A 21,588-nucleotide genomic window follows, 5' to 3' on the forward strand; every position below is an offset into this window, starting at 1 on the left:
ACTGAAGATTCCCAAAAACAAAGTTGAGTTTTAAAAATCTGGCAGGATTTTTGCAAATGTGGAAAGGGACTCTGCTAGTCAGGGAGAGAAGAGAGCTGTGTACTGATAATGATGCAGTGAATGGCAATCATCTACTCTATTAAAATCTAACTGGCAGGATAAAATAATAAAGGATTAACCTGAACCATGAGGCTGTTTTAACATATGAAGAGAAAAGTACCTTTTCTTAGGGTTTAATGAGTTTAATGTCTGCCTGTAGCTTAACTGACATGGAGACCTGGGCTTTCCTCATACTTAAAATAAAATGTTGCTGCAATTATGTGTAAGCGCTTCCAGTAACCTAAACCCAAATAAATCTGAGTTCTCTGCAAGAAAGAAGGAATACATATTGTCACAATTCATAGTAAACATGGGGAGTTAGAATATACAAAGGAATTTAGGAATAACTCAGAAAGTTTTGGGTTTAGGAACTTAAAAACAAGAGGAGGTCCTATTTTCTTTATTTAGCTTCTTCACTCTGCATTTTATTTTTATATTTGGTATCTCTCCATACTTCAAGTATACATGGGTATGATCCAGAAGGTGAAAGAAATTATTAGAAAAGGGCCTGCAGTAGTTCTTACTGTAGAGTGAAATGTACCTTACTGCCCTGAGAAGGATCCTTTGTTCCCATGAAACAGAGCAATCAAGTAGTTATAATCTCAAGACTTCTGTGACTAATATGTAGATATGTTAATACACGTTCTTATCTTGGATAGAAATTAAAAGGAAGATTGTTCTTTTCAACATAAAGCAGATAGTTCATGCAGCTTTATGATTAAGATGTTAGAGACTACCTAAGAAAGTCAATACAATGAAATTGGTGTTAACATTTGTAAATAAAATCACCTCCAAATCTTGTGTCTAGAGGACAGGAGACTAAAAGCAGCAGGTCAGTAGTGTTCATTTGTTAATGAAACTCAAGAAAATAGTGACATGTATTTTTCAACTGATCTGACTTGCACTGTTAGTATCGTGCATGATAAACTTGATTAAGGCACTGTCCTTGAAAAGCAGTTATGCAACTCACTGGAAGTGGTTTGCGTGGTTAATACCTTCAACAGTAAGTGGTCAGTTATGCTCTTGAGACTTGCAAGCCTTTGTTCAAAATCTGAAAAGTTTTGGCTTAAACAACAAAGAACAAGGAAGATAGGCAATCTGTCAAAATAAATTATGTATCCTACCTTGGCAAGCGTTCAATTAATGCCCTCCCCCAAATCCACACAAACATCATCTGTCAAGGTCATTCTTTGACTCTCAAGGCCTTTCATAGTGAAAACACGTAGAGCATGTGAAGTCAGCTCAGTTTTGTGCCCTGAGAATGTTTTTAGGTTACATCAGCAGGACGAAGTGAAATCATCAAAATGAAAAATTGCAAAATATAAAACCAATCTCTTAAAGAAGCAGAGTATATATGTTACACATATATTTATAGTATATACATGTATATAGTATATACATATTACATGCAAATTAACTTTGCAAATGTCAAAGATGATCAACTAATACAACATCTATCTTCTGTGATTTCAGTATCTAAGAGAAGGGAGGTAAGCATGCAGAAAGCAGAGGATTTATCTACTGATGATTTATTGATAGGTGAGATTCATTAGTCTCTACAAACATAATGAAAAATGTAAATGAATTGGGTGTAGCAAAGGAAGCTATGATGTAGAGCAGCAAGAGCCCTATGAATGATAAATAAACCACAGGAACAGCAACCAAATTCAAGAACTAAGTTTATAGTGTGGAACAGACAGAACATTTTTTGAAATATCTTTTTATCAGTAAGTCAAATCTCAAGAAAAGTAAAAAAATTTTTTTGCAAAGATATATTTTATTTCATTGTATTTCTTGTAGAGCCAGCTGCTTATACAATATAAAGGTAAGATGTTTGGTTTTAATACCAACCAAATACTAAGACTGATAAGCTACTTTCCTCATAATTCTCCAGTGCAACCTTTCTTTTTCCAGAAACTCCCTGGGAAATGTTTTTATGACTCCTAGGCTCTTATTTACTTACATATGCACAGAAGAGAAGACTGTTGAAGCAACACAGTGTTGAAAATATTTGGTCTCAGGATAGGCAAATGCCTACTACTCATGTCCAAATCATCTGGCTTTGGAGGATGTTTAGTTTAGATGACATCTTGGGACACTGTGATCAAGTGGCTTTGGAAACACCATTCTCAGGGACTGTCACTAGCACATAAGCAGTAAAGTAGTGTTGCACCTAATACAATTGCTGGAGGCAATAACTTAAATTTAAGAGCTTAGGAAAAAAATTAGGTGGCCTTTTCTAAAAAGGTGGGCATGATAAAGAACTAACTGTTTGGACACAAAAGATCCCAGAACTATTTTATGGACTCCCTGCCATCATTACAGCAAAAAGCTATTTGATTCACTTCTACCATGGTGCCAGAAAATGGACAGGCTTGGCATAAAGGGATCACATGATGAACTAGGCAGTAATGTCACTGCTGAGTTTTCTTATTCCCTCTGACAGCTGTTGAGGGCCTTGGCAGGTCTGCCCACTGGATTTAGAAAGAAGAACAGCATGCCACCACTGCTAGCCATCATGAATGAAAGCAGTATTACTAGAGGGGCAGGGTGGGATGAACAGCAATAAAAAGGAGGGAGAGAATGTGTCAGGCTGGATGCCATTACTGCACCCAGAAATGATTATTCAGACATGCACTGGCTCTGCAGAAAGCAAACAGGGTACTCTGTGGAGCGTGTTCTTGCCAGTTCCTTGCCCGTCTGGTGATTATTTAGGGAAGCAGTTATTCAGAGGTAGCTGTCAAATTGTGTCGCTCTTGTCTGCTCCTCTTCTACGGGATCCTCATAAGGTTTGTGTGGTATGTGCTGGCTATACTGATCACGCGAGACTGTTGGTTTGCAACCCACAGCCATGCTGAGACACACCAACAAGACTTGGCCTTGTTTTTATGTTTGCTGATGGTTGAATGTTTATGCTGTTGTCATGTTACTGTCCTCTAGTAACTGCAGTTCATTGTTGGTACTGTATGATTCTGCTGCTGGCAGAAGAAGGATGACAGAGAAGCAGGAAAAGAATAACTGCAGGGTCCTCTTTGGTGGGAGTGAGGAAGTGGTCATTCTTCCATCCTGACCCTTCACGCTCCCTTTCAGTAGGTTGCTATATTGTCCTTAGAGACAAAAATAAGAGTGAAACTCTTGCATCTGCTCCCTTGTAATTTTGAAACCTATAGCTTCCAGTGGAGAAAAGCTTCCGCAGTTTATTAACAGCTGTGCTTATGCCCCATGCCTTTGCCTCACAGGATGGAAGGAATAATAAGCGCCTAGGCTGAAAGAGATGTAACAGCCAGTGGTAGCAGTAGGGTAAAGGAAAACTAAGCTATTGCTGGTCTCCCGAGTCTGAAATGGTACAGTTGCTTTCCCCTGGAGAGGGAACAGATAGTGGTGCTTACAACAGACTAACTGCTGATCTGGATGAGAGCTATGTTGTCAACTTAGTAGTCTGGAAGAATAAAAGAAAAAAGCCAACAGCTGCAATAATTTTGGTAGCTTTTCATAAGTGATGTACGAGAAGAGGTTTAACAGGTCTTGCTCACTTCAGTGCTATACTTCCTTTGAGCAAGGCTTCACATGGAAACTCAATAATATTAAATCCCTCAGCCTTATGTCAGGCCTGAGGTAGGCAAATGTATTTGTTACCCAGTTACAGTTGGGAAAAATTGAGCCATGAAAGGACGGTGACTAATTGGAGGTCAGAAAAATCCTCTGTAATAGAGCCAGGAAGAATATCCGAATTAGACATCAAAGTATTGTATTGAAAGACTACCTGAGGTCACAAATTCAACAGATTTTAGTAGTTAATGCAAGATGTACAAACTAGTAATGAAAAAATCAAGGCAGCAGATAGACTTCTGCTGTACAAAGACTGCAATCTAGCTTGCTGATTGCTCTGTTCCTTGTCTGTCTTTCATACTTAAATTGCAAACTCTTCGGGAACAGATCATCTTTTTGCTTTGGATCATATGGTGGACAGACCAAAAGGTTCCCCTGTTCATGAGTAGATGCTACAGGAAGAAAACTGATAACTGTGACGAATGTGACTAGACAGTGCAGGGCTGTTAGAAGACACATCAGCATTGTTAGCTCTTAAAAAGAAACAGAGAACTGTTGTTACGTGCTTTGGCAGAAAAAGGAGGTTTAAGTACAGCTCTTTTCTTATATAATGTGTCTGACACCTAGGTCAAGATGTAATCTTAAGTTTTGTGGATCCAAAATACATTTTTAACAGAAGTTTAGTTCTGTGTGAACTGAAATGTGAGGGAAGAAATCTTTAAACACATTTTCCATGGAAATCAGTGCTGAAATTAATAGGTAAACCAGTGAGAAAAATACTCAAATAACAGTGAGACTAGACATTCCCAGTGTCTGAACTAAGGCCATACAATTCTCTGTAACAGATTCTGGTTTTACCTGGCTTTCTCTCTCCTGAGAAGTGATATGGCATCCTGATTTTCTGAGGTGGAATTTCTTCTAAAAGGCACACCTGTTACGCTATCAAGTAAGACCTGAGCATCAGCAAGATGGCAAAGCATTTCTACATTCAGCAGAGACACCAGCAGATTTTCAGCAGGTCCTAGGAAACAAGAATGAAAAGGACCTCAGAATGTATGTCCTCATTTAGTTTCTTGACTTCTCCATTACACAGAGGAGTAAACAGGAAAGGATTATGGCTTAGGAGAAGGTTTGTTTTCCCTTTCTCACAATGGAAAAAATTAATGGAAGATCAAGGTAGGGATAAGTCTTTCTACACAGAAGAACAAGACTGGGAGAATCTAGCTTGTATACAGTATTAGAGCGCTTTTTGCATGTTTAGTCAAGACCAGAAGCTACAGACTGTGTTCTCTCTCATATTTATTCTGTTTGTGGATGATGATGCCTAGGTTATGTATTCAGGGGCACAGCAAATTCCTCTCTCTAGCATGTTGAAAATTGTCGGTTATTCATGACACTGTTACAGGTTTTGTGCAATGAGGAAATTCGTTGGCTTGCAAAAACTTAAGTGTGTTCCCAAACAAAAGTTTCTTTGTGTACAATAGTTGATGTTCCAAATGTTGCACGATGCTAATTTGAGGCCAAAGGCTTCTGTTTCATAACAAACCCTGGGTGCTGCTACTTATGACTTAGGGGAAACAGGCCCGCTGAAAACTGCTAAAAGTCTCATGTTACCCTCCAGAGCTGTATTTTAGATAGACTGAGAAACAATCTGTGCAAGAGGTAACTGAGTATCTTTCTGAGCTCTTCGGTAAGTTTTACGCTTTGTAAAATCAGGTCACCTCACATTGATGAAGTGCAAAAGGATTTTTAAGAGTAGATTGCAGGAGAACACAGACATCAGTCAGCATGTTCAATTACTGATTTCAGAATTCAATACTTCCAGTAGAGCCTCTGTATTGTGCATAAATGCTATGTTGCATACAGGCACAGCATTACCTAGCGTTCTGGAGTGAGGCATGGCAGGTGTTTTCCTGTTTGCCGCTGTGCTGCCCTGGTGAAGGCAGAGAGGAGAAACATCCATTTGAAACAAGAAGTATCACAGGCAAAATGTAACTTATTAGAGTTGGATTTCAGCCAATCATCAGGGGATGAACAGCCCTTATAAGGCATGCCATGTATTCTTTAATGACTAAATAATGAGGTTTTTCCACTTTCCATCTTATCCCAAAGAAACTCAAAACCTTGATAGTGCTGGCCTTGCTCAAAAGGCAAAGTCGTGCCTTAACAGGCATGGTGACAGCACTTGTCCATGCTTAGTTACTTCTTATACTGGTGCCTCCCACTGTCCCTGGATTTCACGTTTTGTCCTGCTCTTAGCTGTTTTCCAGAAAGCCTTTCACCTCAGCACACATGCACATTCCTCTGTACCCCATTGCAACTCTGACATTTCTCTTGAATTTCCCAGGTTTCCTTCTCCTTTAAGCCTCATTGGAGCCTTGGCATTCTGGGAGAGGTATCCCCTAGCACTCTGTCAGACCAAAAGGGTGTTCATGCACTCTTATCTCCTAGGTTTATTTTTATTGGCGATTTGCTTTTTCTTCTCTTTATCCTTTCCTAACCAATTACTATTCAAAGCTGTATTCCTCCTCCAAGTGACAAGTGTTTAGTAAATTCCTAAGGCTGTTTTTTCTTTTTCTGTTAGAATACTTCAGAAGCATTTGTTTTTTGTTTGTTTGTTTGTTTGTTTGTTTGTTTGTTTTTCTGTGAATGTGATTTTATGACAGAGAGGAATATTCGAAAAGATGTAATAATGCAGTTTGCTGGGTTTTTTTCCCGTTGAAGACTAGAGGATCCTGTGTACATGCAGGTTACACTGCCAACAACTGGTAATAATTTGAGTTCATTTCAACCATCTGCTTCAGAATTTGCATGCAACTAATCTCATGCTGCTTCTATAAAGCACGTACTTTGCTCTGTGCTTCTCTGCATTTGGTAACATCCTCCCTTTGACAATAAGACTTGGTTTAGGAATCTTCCAGAAAACTCTCCCTAGTTTATAGTAAAGGCTTTAAATAAGTGTCAGATACTATCTTTATGAAATTCAGAATTAATTTCTCTTTAAATGTACATCCCTGATTTGTACATTACAAGAGGATATTTAGATGACCTGCTTATCCCAAAGGTACCCTACTTACAAGGTGACAATGAATGCAACTGTCTTTTTTACAGCATCCTTCACTGAAAAACCTTCATAAAGGTAGTCACAGCTTGGCATCTTGACAGACCACCTAAATGATTCACTTAGTGTGACCTTGAGGCTGTGTGCATACTGATACTATTCTGCAATTACATGGAGTACAAACAATCTCCTCGGGCTTTTGCTCTTGCAAGTCTAGCAGCAAAGACCTCTTCTAATCTGCTCCTCACATCCTTCAGCAAAGACTCTACATTTAGGTCAGCATCTGATCACATATTTAAGGCAAGAAAGAATCCACTCTGTTAGGAGGTACTTCTCACTCAACTAGTGCTTCAGATCAAAGCAGTGATCCCAGCAAAGAGACCATATTAATAATCATTGTCCAGATGCTCAGTTAATGTTACACTTGGGGGATACATAGGAAATTCTGAGAAATAAGCATAACATACTCAGCTGAAGAAAAGCGCTTTGAACTGTGTGACTTCTACTGTATCCAAAATCACACCATCCTGAAAACAACCTGGTATGCATAGCGACATTTAGTTTTCCTTTCCTCATCTCAGATTAAATCAGCATTCAAATAGGTAGGCTTGTTTAACGGCAGCAAAACAGCAGCTTTCTGACAGCAACGTACGCCCTTCTGTTTTCGCAAAAATCTAAGTCCCTCTCCGCAGCTGGGAGGTTGAAAGCAAAACCACCCAATTGTGGTCGAGTGGAAATCTAGGCGAAGAGCAAATTTCACTTGGACCTCCCCAGGGTTCTGGCCATGTGACGTCTCCTGCCTCTCTTCTCTCTCCCAGTCCCTTGGGACACAGCCGCAGCGGTAGGTGTATGTCGCAGGCTGTAATCTAAACTGGATGTGCGTACGTACGCACATAGGGAAACGGGCGTGCTCCGACGAGACATGAACGCTTCTCAGTAGTTACAGACATGGAAAAGTATCGGAGGACGGGTGCAGCGGCGCCTGCCAAGTGAGGGCAGCCCGGAGAAGGACGCGCGGAGGCTGCAGGCAGGGATGCGTGCTGCGTTTCGTACTGACGCCAGGGAGGAAGGAGCAGGTAAGCTGGGGCGCAGCAGCGACTTCCCTCCGGCTCGCCGCCGCGCAGCAGCGCACCGCAGGCGCTTCGCCCCCCCGCCCCTCGGCCGGCGCCGGGGGAGGACGTCGCCCGGGGAGGCTGTGGGGTGCTGGGGAGAGGGGGCACACAGGCGCGGTGCTGCCACTGGGGCGCGGCGCCGCCCGCCGCCGGCCCGAGTTTCGGGAAGGGCTTCCCCGCGCCGCGGCTCCTCACAGCGGGGCGGCTGGCCGCGACCCCCGCCCCGGTCCCGCCGGAGCCCCCGCCGCTCCCCCACACGTGGGAAGAGCCGTGTGGGGGCGGGACACCCTCCCCAGCCGGCGCCTCCGCCGGCTCCCGGGCGCGGCCCGTCCCGTCCCGTCCCGTCCCGTCCGACCGCGGGCGGCCGGGCCCCGGCCAGGCCCTGCCCCTGGCGAGCGGGCGCGGCGCGCGGCGGCGGGCGCGGCTCCCTCCCACCGCCAACACCTGCGCGGGGGCGGGCGGGGCGGGGCTGCACCTACAGGCGGCCGCCCCGCCCCGCCCCGCCCCGCCCCGCGCCGCTCGCCGCCGCCAATCCGCGCCCGCCTCCCGCCCCGCTCCGTACGCCGTTTGCGCAGGCAGCGCTGTTTCCGCAGCGGGTTGGAGTGCGGGCTCCCCCCGGTCCTCGGCAGCCCGATGTGACCCGCCAGAGAAAATGGCGGCGGCGGCGGGGAATCGCACCTCGTCCTCGGGATTATCCTCGGGCAGCGGCGCGGAGGCGGCCGCCGCCGCCGCCTGCGGGAGCCCGAAGGGCGGCGCGGTGGCGGGGAGCGTCGCCGGGAGCGGCGGGGGGCTGCTGCGGGAGGCGGGCGGCGGCGGCGGCTGCCGGGAGCAGCGCTCTGACTGGAGACGGAAGCAGCTGCGCAAAGTGCGGAGCGTGGAGCTGGACCGGCTGCCCGAGGCGCCCCTCTTCCTCGCCGCCGCCCCGGCCGCCGCCGCCGCCTCCGCCTCTTCCTCCTCGCCGGAGCCCCCCGAGACGCTGCTGCTCCACTGCCTGCCCGGGCCGCCGCGCTCCAGCCCCGCCAGTCCGGCTGCCTCCCCCAGCCGCTGCGCCGAGCTCCTGGAGCCGCTACCGGCGGGGAGCCCGGCGGGGACCGACCCCGCCGCGGAGCGGAGGATGGAGCCGTCCCTCCCGGCGAGGTGAGGGGGCGCCGGGGCGGGGGGTGGGCAGGGCTCGACCCCGAGCGGTGGCGGGTGACAGCGGCGGGGCTGTTCCCGCGGGGAGGGCTCGGGGTGGGCTCCGGCGCCCCGCCCCCCCCCTCCCCGCCGCCGCGGGCGCCCGGCCGCCGCCTGGCCGCGGGCCGGCAGCGGATGCGGGGGCGGCGGGAGCTGCCCGCGGAGCGCAGGGCCGGGGCGCGGCGGGCGGCCGTCGCCCGCCGCCTTCCCCCGGGGCGCGGGGGCACCTGGGTGCCTGGGTGAGGCGGGGGCGGCCGCCGGGCCGGGCCGCCCCGCCGGCCGCCCGCAGCTGTCAGCGGGGCCCGGCGGCCGGCGCCGGAGAAGCGGGTCGGGCCGCGGGGGAGGCGAGCGGCGGGGGGTGGCGTGCGTGTTTGCGGGGGCAGCTCTTGTGTTCGACTTCTGCCGGAGTCCCGGAGGGCTCTGAAGTGCGAGTCGGGGCCGGTGGCGGGGGCTGGGGGCGAGCGGAGCCCGTTGGCTCTGCCCGCGGCCGGGCGCTGCCGGGGCCGGGCGGCGGCCGTGCTTCCGCGCCGGGGCTCGCCGGCACCTGGCCGCTCCCTGCGGTGTCCTAGCGGTCTGCCGCACGGCACCGGGTAACCCTTTTCTTTTCTTTTCTTTTCTTTTCTCTAAAAAGCATTTCTGCGAGGTCTGATTCCCGTTTGCGGTATCGTGATACTGCAGAGCTGATTTCTTTAATTCTTAGTAAGGGGGAGAAAAGGCTTTCAAACGTAAATGTCCTCTCTCTTTTTCCAAGAGGAAGTAATTTTGTGGTGTTTTCGTCTAGATGATACATTTCAGTGGTTTCATTTAGCGCCCTGCTGTTTCTAGTCCCTGTTTGCCTTCCGTATGTATTATTTAGTAAGTCCATTTTCTTGAGGTTTTATAGAACTGCCCCTATTCTGCCTGTTTGACGTCCGTAGAAGTATTCGGGATGAAAGTGAACTCGTGTCCCTGCTGAAGCAGTTTAAGTACTTCAGGGCACGTTTCAGCTTTAACGTGCGCTCGCTAGGTCTAACTGGTATGTGTGTGGGAAGGCACTGCAGCGGTGATGGTGTGATTTTGACGTGAAGTTAGCCATCTCGTATGGATTTCTTGTAAGGTTTTATACGATGTGGACGGTGTAGTTTAAGGTCTTAGTATTGACATCCGAGGACCTATTTTAATGCTGCCTTACAGTTTGTCTGGCTAATTATTTAAACCTCATAAGAAATCTAGTTCCAGTTTGGACATGTGATTTGTGTATTCTTTTCGGTTGTGTCTTATGTCAGTTAAACCTCAAGGATATTTTTTAAAGGTGGACATATCTTGGGACTACTGTAATAAGAACTGTTTTCTAGACCAATGTCCTGTTTATATGAATTCTCAGCAGTTCAGATGGATTTTGGTCTATTTCTAGGGCAGTGTAAAAATACTTGATGCGGTGTGGTTGTAACAATAAGAAATGCCTCTGTACTTACAGAAGGATTAGTGGGAAATCTAAAGTGTTTTGGAGGGGGGGGGAAATGTATGAATTTTAGCAAGTAACTTGTCTTTTTATGACTCTTAGCACCATCTTTGTCTCCATCATGTAATGAAATTATAACATACAGTATCTTGTAATATGATTGTAACCGGTTTCACGGCTTTCAAGGAAAATAAAGAATCAGTGTCAGAACACATCTAAAACAACTCAGTCTCATGGTGATAACAAGTGGGAGTTAGGCTTGATATTAGAGGTTCAGGAAGGTCAATAGATGTCGCATTGATGCTGAGACACTGAATCCATCCTTGCTAGTCAGTCCCACAGCAGCAATGACAGAGCCGCTGTGGAATTTTTTCCTTTCACATGGACAGTTTTGCTTACTTTTAAGTACCTGCATCTGGACAAGTCAGTGTTCGAGTGTGTGTACAAGTTAAAACCCTTCTCCTAGATGCTCTCTGACGTTCGATGAGGAATGTTAACAAATCATAGAAAATACTAAATGCCAAGCACTTTTCTTTTTAGTATTTCAGTGAGATAGTCTACTTTGCATTTATCATAAATACAGTTGAAAATACCTGGCAACATCAATAGTGATTGTTCTTCAGAAATATCCTATAAATGCTCATGTAGAGTATCTCAGTAATTCTGTATGTTGTGTTACCAGTAAACAGATGTTAGACAAAGTACTACTTTGTCAGGCCGTATCAAGAATTTAAAACATCTCTCTGCCCTTATTGGAATATTAATTGACTTGTTCTAGCTGAAGGAGGGAGGTTAATTTGTATGTGAGTAACAGCATATTACACATTAAAGTTGTGCATGCAGCTGTTGCCCAGACATTTATTAAGAGGCAAACTGAAGGACATAATCAAAATCATGTATTATATGGAGGTTTATGTGGATTAGTTGTACTTTCCTGTAAGGATCTAATGTTATTTAAAAGATACTGTGCTTTCTCCAAAGTCCCCCTATCAGTCTCTTTGGTATTACAGTTACTTTCTTTTTACATAGATTTTTTTCTGTTTCTGTTCATGCTGGGAGACCTGCATGAGCCTCAGAACGAAGTTGAGAAGGGAAATTGGCTCTGGTGTTAAGTCCTAAATGTAAATATTACCTTTTTTCCTTTAATCTTTCAAGCATTCTGCTTGTCAGGGCAGTAGAGCAAATATTTTCACTAAAAGCTGTGAACATTGTAAGCTATCTTTTTATATCACTGTAAGAGGAAGGGGGAGTTGTTTTACTAGGAAATGCAGCTTCAACATAAAGCAATTCAGACCTCTTATCCCATATATATAGTGACAGTATATTGGTTTATATAAAAAATCCAAACAGTCAGTTCAGTGATAACTGTAGTATGATTTATTGTAACTCGAGGGAAACCCATGAAGGCAAAATGCACCTCCTTCTCTGCGACCTTAACAGTGTCCTTTTAAAACATTCAGACCCTTTAAGTAATGTTTATTTGTGTCTGAAATTGGTGTAGGTGACTTATTACATCCCCAAGTACAGGATTAGTTACACTGCCGTAACCATGTTTCTATAAAAATGAAAAGCAGGAAATGCTGCAATTCATCTCTTCTGCATACAGTAACCATGTACTGTGTGACTTGTGTGAAAATTAAGTGTTTGAATTTGAAAATGTGTATGCTAGATATGGCTGACTTGTCAGAATGTTCAGCTGCAAGACAGCCTTTGTAGATAATTATACTGTATTTTCTGCAGTTGCTGTTTCACACCTGCTAGAGACACACCAAAAACACACTGTGAAACTGAAGTTTTGACTGTATGTACAAGTGTACAAGTAAAAGCTCGTCAGTTTTAGCTCTGCTTATCAATTTGTAGCACCTTTGACTTTCAAAAGAGGGCGTGAATGCTTTAACAGAGCACTGGACTGGGCAGTGGGGTGGGAACAGAGGGAGAGTGTGTACAGTGAAAGCACAGTGTGGCCAAGGCTTGCTTTTTTTTTTTTTTTTTTTTTTTTTTTTTTTTTTTACTGAAATGATGATAACTTTTTCCCTGTTCATGTTGTCAGAATGTAGCTAAGGTAAAAAATATAGCTTATTATTGACTTTGGCTATTCTTAGCTAAGGTAAGGTATAATTTTATGTGTTTTAACCAAGTCCATAATGCTGGATATTTTTAACTGGCTGCTTAAATAAGCCACCAAATTTTCTGCTTCCAGTTTGAGCTGGATACTACTGTGAGAGAAAATTCACTTCCTACTTCTTCTGTGCTCTGTGGCTTGAGGGTACTTTTGGAAGAGGGTCACCCTCTACTGTGTCTGATTTTTATCACTCTTAGTTATTGCAAGTGGTAGGGTTCTGCTTAAATGGTCTGATCTGGTATGGCAGTTTCTTTGTTCCTATGCAAAGTAAATAGATTGTAACTAACTAATCTGGAGCTTTCTGTCTCGTTGGATTTAGTGATACTAAAGGTTCAGTCTCCACTGTCACTCAGTGGAGTCTAAGTACTGCTCACTGCAATACCTGCGTGTAGGCATGTGCAATTGCACCTTACCCAAAGGTCAAGCGTGTAGAGTACAAGATTTGAAGGTCAGTTTTTCCTTCTGTATGATGGATTTGAACTTCATGAGATCTTTTAGTGTACTAATGCATTTGTTGTCCTTTTAAGCTGGAGTAAAGGTAACGCTGCAGCTGTGCTAAAAGTTTATTCTGGTGCAAGAGAGGATGAGGTGGGAGTGGAAACAAGCCGCTGGGGGTGGGGTGACTGTGGGAATGCTTCTGTTGGCTTTTGCTGGCTTCCAGTATTGGTGAAACTTGGCTCAAGCTTGTTTAAAATAGAAATTATACGTTGCCATGTAGCTGTTCTTTAAACAAACTTGTAAAGCTAGTTTTCAGCAGCAGTGGTGATAAGAGAACAGATCTGGTTTGAGTTCTGAGTTTGTAATGCTTATCTTGGTGTTCTCGGAGGATTCTCTGAGAAGACCCAAGGGTCGTCTTATTTTACTTTTTATCTGCTCTGCTCTCACTTAAAAATCTAGAATTACAGTTCATTCTTTTGCTCGAGGCAGAGTGGACAGAAAGCCTTTAAGAGGGCTTCATTAGTTGTCTCTAGGTGACTTAGGAGAACGTGGTTAAATGGAAAGTTGCTTTCTGTTGCTTCCCTCCCTTTTTATCTTTACCGGGAGGCTGAGTGTGTTGCCTGCGGGACGCTTCCGATTTCCTGTCTCACCATGCTGCAGAACTGGAGAATCCTGCTCGGTGGTGAATAGTCTGGATTGTTTTTTTCTATAAGATATGTTTGGAGTTTTGGGGTTTTTGTTTGTTTCTTGGTTGTGGGGTTTTGGGTTTTTTTGGCTTTGGTTGGGTTTTGGTTTGTTGTTGGTTTTTTTGGGGGGGTGGTGTGTTTTGGTTTTTGTGTGTGTGTTTTTTTTTTTTTCTCTTAAGATCAGTTTTGTTGGATCTTGGCTGAAAAATGTCCTGAAAAAATAGCAGCTCTGTTTACTTGATACTTAAGAGTCATTGGAAATTGAGCATTTTTTACCTTCTGTCTGGAAACTGATGAAATACTTCTCAGATTGTCTTGATAAAAGCTGATAGAGCCATCACTTCTCTCAATTTTGCTCATAAACGTCCAGTTTTTTGGTAGTGCTCAACATCTGTTGACTAAGGATTTCAAGGTGTTTGCAAAAAGTGAATTTTTTTTCTTTAAACTCAGAATGTCATTGAGTATTCCTCTTTCTCTCCTATAAGATTAAACTGGAATTCAAGTCAGTCTACCTTTGTTTCCTCCGTGTATTTATTTTGTGTCCCTGAAGTGTAAAGTATTCACATCATCCATGGAAATATAGCCTAATACTGCTTGTTCTCATCTCTCTTGTCCTAATATTGTAATTTGTAGTGGAGTGGCTGCTAATATACTTATTACGCCAGGTGGCTTCAATTCTTCCTGAGTATTTCTCATCAATAGATTTCACACTGCTGTTGATACTGCAGCTCCTTCCAGCTTACGCAGGGTCACTCTGGAAGGCGGGAGTAGAGTGCTGGAAAAATGAGTTGTGTCTGCTAGACCGCACTGATGTCTGACCACATCTGACATCTTGTGTTCTGAGCTCTTTTCCATCCTCTTCTTGAGCATCCAGTCATCTTCCTTTTGAGCAAACTGAAATGAGTCTTTGCTCAGCTGTCAGCAACGATGATCAGGTCCTTTTGTGAGCTGGTCGTTAACCCTCAAAGGTATGCAACTAACACTCCTTGTTTTGGCCCAGGGATATGCACTGCACTTCACTAGTTATTTCTCTCAAATACCCTCTTATACCCTGAGAATTTTTTGTATGTCCCGTATGACTGTCATGTTTGTATCTTCAGGATTGTTCCTTTCAGATAGTGAAAGGGATTGGTGTAAATATTTTAAGTGTTGAAAGAAGAAAATCTAATCAGTTTGCAGTTCATGTAGAGCTTACCAGCTTAATACACTCTAGCAGGCAAGTGTTTGTTGTCATGGTTAAGACAATATTCTGATTGCTTTGAATTATGACAGTACCTTAACTTCCGGTTGCTGAATATGTACTTTGAAAATTCATGTGTAGTCAGTGACAGTTTTCTCAGTTTATCAATATTTTACACTTTTTTTTTTTACTACTTCCATGTTTTTAGACTGTGGAGTTGCCAGGTATGATACTAATATTCCTTTCCATTTTTTTTTTCTCTTGTTGCAAGTTTCAGCTTTACCACCAGATATGTAATTAATATCTTAAATGGTCCCATAAAATACATCTGAAATGTCTGATATTTCGCTAAAGTAAATGCCTCTACAGATGCCTAGCCTATGACTAAAGATTTGTTTGCTGAATGTAAGAATATATTGCAGTTGACTAGCAAGGAAGCTCACTGTAACAGTGCTAAAAAAAGTTATTTCAATAATGTCTGCATATAGTTCCAGAAAATGAGCTCTTCTCTAAATACAGAACAGATATTAATTTGTTGGGTTTTAAACTGTAAATTCTGTAGTTATTTGTGATGAACAGCTCAATACCATAGGTTTCCTGGTCTCTGTGGGCACGTTGGGTGCCCTAGCCTGTAGGACGTGCTGGAGCACTGGGGTTTCTATGAGGTTTTCCATGGCAAATGTGGAAATGAGTTCTTATATACTGCCCAGCAAAAGCATCCAGGCTCTTCACTGCCTGCCCTGCAGTGGTGGCTGCTGGCTTCTGGGAAGCTCACTGTAACCAGCAGCAGTAGCTTTCTCTTTGAACCTCCAAGGTTCAGGCTGGGATCTCCTGCACAGGTACATTCTGCTCCACACAGGCTTGTTCACATCTTCTTCAAACATCTTCCTAAAATTAACTGAGAGTTCCTGTTCCTCCCCCTGACAAGGATTTACTCTGAGTTGCAACTGCGTGATTCTTATCCCTCCCAGAGGCTCTTGGGAGGAAGAGCAGGGGTACGTGGGGAAGAGGTCTTGAAGACATGCAGATTGTTCTCTGTATTTAAGCCAGTATTACAGGAAGAGGGAGGAGAGGGAGCTCCCTTCCCCCCCGGCCTTGTGTACAAGAAGGCATGAAATGAAACTCCTTAAGCCATGCAGATCTCTGGCGGAGAGCAATGCAGATAGTCTTCAGGGTCGTCATTTTAGAAGTGCATTGTGCCAAATGGATACAGAAAAGACTGGATAACTGATCTATTTGGTTTCTCTCACTGTGAAGATTGATACGCAGACTGACATTCAGGCTGCCTTTTTTGTGGGAAGAAGGCAGATAATCCCCGTCAGGGAACGGAGTGATAAAACATTTTGGATTAAACTAAGATGTCTTCCATCTGTGCGAAGTTGTAAGGTGCTTTTATGTAAAGATGTGTTCAGTATTGTAAACCAACATACACTCATACCCTCAGGAAGCCGAGTGAGGAGAAATATCAACGATTGGCAAAGAGTTTGGCTTAGATGACACAGGGCAATTTAGAATTGTTGCAGTGGGTTACAGTGGTGTCATGCCTGACCATTGCTTTTGGTTTCTGCTGCAGGTCAGCATGCCTCCATTCAAAATGGTTACTGCTGTCACTCATTTCAGCTATATTGTTGGTAGTGAAGGATTCAATTCTTAAAAAGAAAGCTTTTTCCTTGTATAGGTACTTCAAAGCCAGATGGGCCCAAGTGACTCTCTTGGGAATGAAAAACATGGGGGGAAGGGTTAGAAAGCAGCAGATGAGTAAAATAAACAAATGTGAAGTGTTTCCTTGTACCTGGAGTGCTCATCATTTCAGCCCAAAAGAATTTCTCAGGCCAAGCTTTTTTCTGTCCGTGAAAAAAGAGAAGTCAGGGTTTGCAGACTGCAATCCTAAACTCTCCTACAAATTCTGTTTCTTTTCTAAGTGGAAGCTGGACTTCCCTTTCTGAAGGAGAAGAAAATAATTGTTGGAAGGCTTTGAGCTGGAAGTTGCTGTGTAATATGTCTGTGAGAAAGTTCTTGATGACATCTCATTCACACGTGTACTGTCTGTACCAAATACATCAGTGTCAGTAACTTTCCTTGGCTGTTGCTCTTGGGATACTCTATGTAAGTTTAGTAATGACATCACAAACCTTTGTGAAAACTCTGGCAGTTTGCAGAAAGGTACTGTCTTTAACCATATCTTTCCCCTGTTTTCTCTAATTAATGATATTAAACTAATGAAACTGTTTAATGTTCATCTTTCTAAACCCGTTTGGAGTATAATTATACTTGGTCATGAAATTGTTATTTACGTTGAAAGTTTTGAAGTATAGATTAGCTCTTTAGAAAGTTATGTGTACCTGTGGTAAGAGGAACAGTGCTACTGTATCTTCAGTTTTGTCTTTTAAGCACGCGGTTAAGTTCCAGCATGTTCAGGTACAACGGTAAACCATCTTGTCCTGGTAAATATGCTGAAGTATATAATTCCCCTTAGTACCTCAGCAGAAAATTAGTATGCTCTACTGTTTGCTTGTTCTGACCTGCTCTGAGCCGCGTGTTTGTGGCAGTATTTTACAGTTCTGCCACTAGTGACAATGCCCAGCAAAACCAAGTGGGGAAAGACAATTGCTTTGGTATTTTGAAATCAGCTATGTATGAATTACATTCCTGTATTTTAAAATTGACTGCAAATGGGAATATAGGTCCAGTGCCAGGGCAGGCCACTTGTAGACCCTGGAAATCAAGACTGCAGGGGAGACCACAGCCAGAACTTTTAGGCTTTTGGCTTCCTTTCAGCCCACAGAGTGGACTGCCAAGGAGCTAGCAAGGGGAACTAGTAGGAAATAAGCCAGCTTCTACCACGTAGACAAAGTTTCATAGGAGCTTCATCAAAATGGGTCCCTGACTTTTTCTGAATTGACAAATAATTTTTTTAAAAAAGTATTTCTTTGCAGGCAGCAGTTTAGCTGTATGCATAAATATTTCCACTGTCTTTAAAGTATTCGCATATGCATAAGTAGTTGAGACCTAAGTAACTGGGACTTAAATAAAAATACAGGTTTTACTAGAGGCTCACTCACAAGATTAAAACCATTATGCAATGGTGGAGCCTTATAGGCTTTATGGGTATTCTTTGTGAGCAAGTGTTCACTTCTTGTGCGTCTATCCCATTTGTGGTATTGGTGCCTTACGCTGAAATAAAGCAAGGTTTACCACTGAGTAGGTGAAACTGTCTAATCTGGGTTTCATTCAAAAACATGAATCCCAATTCAGAGGAAAGTCAGGACCTGAATTACCACTATGCCCACCTTGGAGTTACACGTGACTCTTGCAGGGTTCTGAGTGAAGCTTTTCTGCTCGTCAACTCTGTCAAGCTGTTGGCAGCAGAGCAATGCGAGCATAAAATCCGTTGTACGCACAATGACTAGGTGAGCGCTGTGCATCTTGTGGCTTTCCGCTACTTAAAACTTGATATGGGACTCATAAGGTTAGCGAGCTGGACCATCTCTGATGCTTCAGGCAGCAGGTGCCTACAGAGCTTGGGGAAAAAGAAGGATGCAAGATCTGGTAGTGTAGGTATGTGTTACAAACTGCAAGACCTCCTGGTTCTAGCAGAATCTCAGCATATAACTGTATGTTTCAATTTACATATGTTTAGCACTCTTAGGTTGCTTCTGCCTAGGCCATGCTGATTTGTGAAATATCTAAAAATGGTCAGTTTCTGTCGTGATTAAAACCCCGATTCAAAGGATATAATAGTGAAAGTTGTCAAAAGTAAGAATATGATTGTTTTTCCTTTTTTCCTTTTTTTCCCCTTTAATATACCTAGGACCTTTTTAACTATAAATAGCTATACTTAAGGAGCCATAAGGTTTTGAAAAAATACTCAGTTTGCTGCTTCTGGCTAATTGGGAAATAATTAATCTCTCTTCCAATTAATGTTTGTAAGGGAAAGACTAGTGAATGAATTTACTTCTGCGGGTACCATTGGTACAAAATGTACATTAAAGGTTCTCTGATCATAGAGCCAAAAGGAATACACCTCTCCCTGATCTGCACAACTACTAAGTAGGTAAACTGGATTGGAACAAAGCCAAAAAACAGGTGGGGGACTGATTTATGCAATTGCAGCATTTTCGGATCTGTGAAGCATTGTCATCTGTGCAGAAGAGCTCTACTGGTTATACTAGTTCGGACCAGCTGTGCTCTGTCTCCCCTCTGTGGGGAGAACACAGCTTGTGTTATGGGAGCTGGTACCTTAAGAAGGACAGGCTCTTTTTTCCATTAAGTATTTTCAATTAATCTCTGGGGGAAAGACTTGCTTGTGCAGCAAACATGATGACAAATAAATTTATGATTTGGTGGAGGCACAAAGCAGGCCTATGGATTTAGCCCTGAAGAAATTTTTAAAACTATTTTTTTGCTTGAAACCACAAATAATTTGTGCGTAAGCATAAATGCAGTCAAAGTTTTCATTGTAGTTATAATTGGGCAAGGTTTTGGCATTTGTCAGTAAGTCAGTCTATTCCAGTCTTTCCTCGGGTTTCTTTACAATCACTTTCAGAAAATAAAAAATACTATGTAGAACTTGCTCTCCCCCTCCCACCTCCCCAAGTTCACTTTAGGGACCCAACACCTCACTTTCTCTTCTGAAGGCCCAATGTCTGCTTCATTGCATTTCTGAGCCTTATTGTGACAGGGTCTGCATTTTGAAACCTAAAAGGAAATCGGAAATGAGACAATATGAGTCTAGCACTGTTACTCCCTTTCCATGTTCAAATAAATGGCATGTTTTTATAACTGGGAGGGGATAAAGCTGGCCCTCAGAGGGAAGTGGTTAGTGTAGCTGGTTCTTATCATGGTGACTTTTGATAAGGATTTGTTGGGTTACTGTATACTTACTTGCAGTCACTAAAATAATCTACAGTTACAGGATTTAAAATGTTTAGCTCGTTCAGTTTAACTACATTAGTCCTTCAGAAGCTATGAATGGGCAGTCAGGACATAAGGATTGAGAGCTGTGCTATTCCATATTTGTGCAGCAGCTTGCTTCTGGCTTTGTGTAGATGCGTGGCTGGCTGGCTAATGCTTAACCCAGGCATATTAAGCAAGTAGATGGGAAGGCTGTCTTCTGAAAGTGTTGACCTTTCCTGTCTGCGGTGTTCAGAGATACAGTTTGTGTCCTGTGTCTGAAGGTTCATGTCGTATTTGTTGTTAGAAATACGACTGAAGCTGACTGTACAAACGCCTTTAGTTTTCCGGGACAGGATTACGTGACAGTGTGCTCTTCACTGGTCCTGTGCAGTCCAGGCTGAAGTCACCCTTGTTCCAAGGCCATTTAACAGGCGCGTCTTCCTTCTGACTTTTGCGTGGACTTGGGGTTCTGTCACCCTAGTCACAGATTGCCTGTCATTTTAGTGTAGCAATTAATTCAGTGGGTGACATCAGTCTTCACCTTCTAGTTCACAGCCAGGTCACTTGCAGTATCTAGTATAAGATTAACTTGTTGAGAAGAGTATTTCCATAAACAGTCCATTAGTAAGGCACAAGGACATAACTTATTTCACATACAGACTTTCCCCCAGCTATAGTTCCACTAGTGTTTCATGGAAACTGGTTTTTGTTTGTGGTCTTTTATGTGTGTGGTGTAGTTTCATAGTGATTTGAAAAGCACTTACACACCTGTTCAAAGAAGTGAGAGTGCTTTCACAGTTACCATTTTTGAGAGGCTGCTACTGTGATACAGGTCCTCATGGTAAGAAGGAAAATGAGTCTGACATCTTTAGTGATCACAAATATTTGCTTAATCTTTTAATATTTTATTAGAATTTAATAGGGAACTTATCTCTGTGTTAAAGCAAATGCTTTTCATATCCTCTTTTCATAGACATTGGGCTTGTAAAGGTCTTTCATAATAGTGTGCTTTTCATTGACCTTAAAATCAGCATATTGCAAATGTGTTTCAGTGATGGTGGTTAAACTTGTAAGACATGATTGTGCATCGATTTGACATAAGATTCCTTTTGTAATCTCTTAATATGTGGCAATGCCATTAAATTAGAGCACCTTCCAGAGTTGCAAGAGGTGTGGATTTTTTTTCCCATTTTTTTCGTTCTTCCAAAGTAAAACTTATATTGTGTAGCAAGGTATAGAAAATGAAATTGGATTATGAATTTGTAATAATCAGACAAATTCTAGGATAGATTTCTTACATCTTAGATAGATGTCACGTTAACACAAGTTGTTTTTAACTAAGGTTTAAAGTCTATTCAGAGGAGTCGTAACACAGCAGGGTGATCACAAATATACTATAAACTAGTTCATCTGCCACACTGGTCAGACTGCTTGGCAATCACCTGTTTAATTTGTTGCTGCTTTATCTTTTCATATGCTGAAGCACAGCTGATCAGTAAAAGCTTTCTTGGTAGCACCTCAGGGAGTTACTTCAGATTCAGTTGTTACTGATTTCCTTTGGGTGAAAGATATTTCCTCTGTAACAAGGGGGATAACTTCCCCTTTAAGTTTGTTCAGTGAAACCTTGCACTCTTATTTCCTGCATTTTTGTGATTATTTCATTACTAGAGCAGGTATTACTGCTTCAAGTCACAGTCCTAGTTTGTGTTTAGTTTTTCTTATCTTTAAATGTGTTGCTTAAAAAAATGCCACTCTGCTTTAGGTTACTACTGATTTTTATATGGATTCTGATTTTAAATCCTCAAATAGATTGTGGAAGTGCGGACAACAT

The 21,588-nt window shown here is 43.1% G+C and overlaps 1 protein-coding gene across 2 annotated transcripts in view; it reads left to right on the forward strand.

The window, feature by feature from the left end:
* Positions 1 to 7,527: 7,527 nt before the first annotated feature.
* The window catches only part of MAP3K1 (mitogen-activated protein kinase kinase kinase 1), a 64,336-nt gene continuing 50,275 nt past the window's right edge, over positions 7,528 to 21,588 (forward strand). Inside the window, exon 1 of one of the 2 annotated variants that reach the window (XM_087759838.1) lies at positions 7,528 to 7,785. Coding sequence is in view for 1 of the 2 variants with exons in the window: in XM_087759836.1 (XP_087615962.1) it covers positions 8,474 to 8,958 (485 nt within the window). In the remaining variant the exon portion in view is untranslated. Of the gene's footprint in view, positions 7,786 to 8,435; positions 8,959 to 21,588 lie in introns of those variants that run through there. The other variant, XM_087759836.1, reaches the window with a different exon arrangement.

The sequence above is a fragment of the Nipponia nippon genome, unplaced genomic scaffold, assembly GCF_047370975.1.
Source record: "Nipponia nippon isolate SJK-2023a ecotype South Korea unplaced genomic scaffold, ASM4737097v1 scaffold_20, whole genome shotgun sequence".
In the NCBI taxonomy this organism is placed as follows: domain Eukaryota; kingdom Metazoa; phylum Chordata; class Aves; order Pelecaniformes; family Threskiornithidae; genus Nipponia; species Nipponia nippon.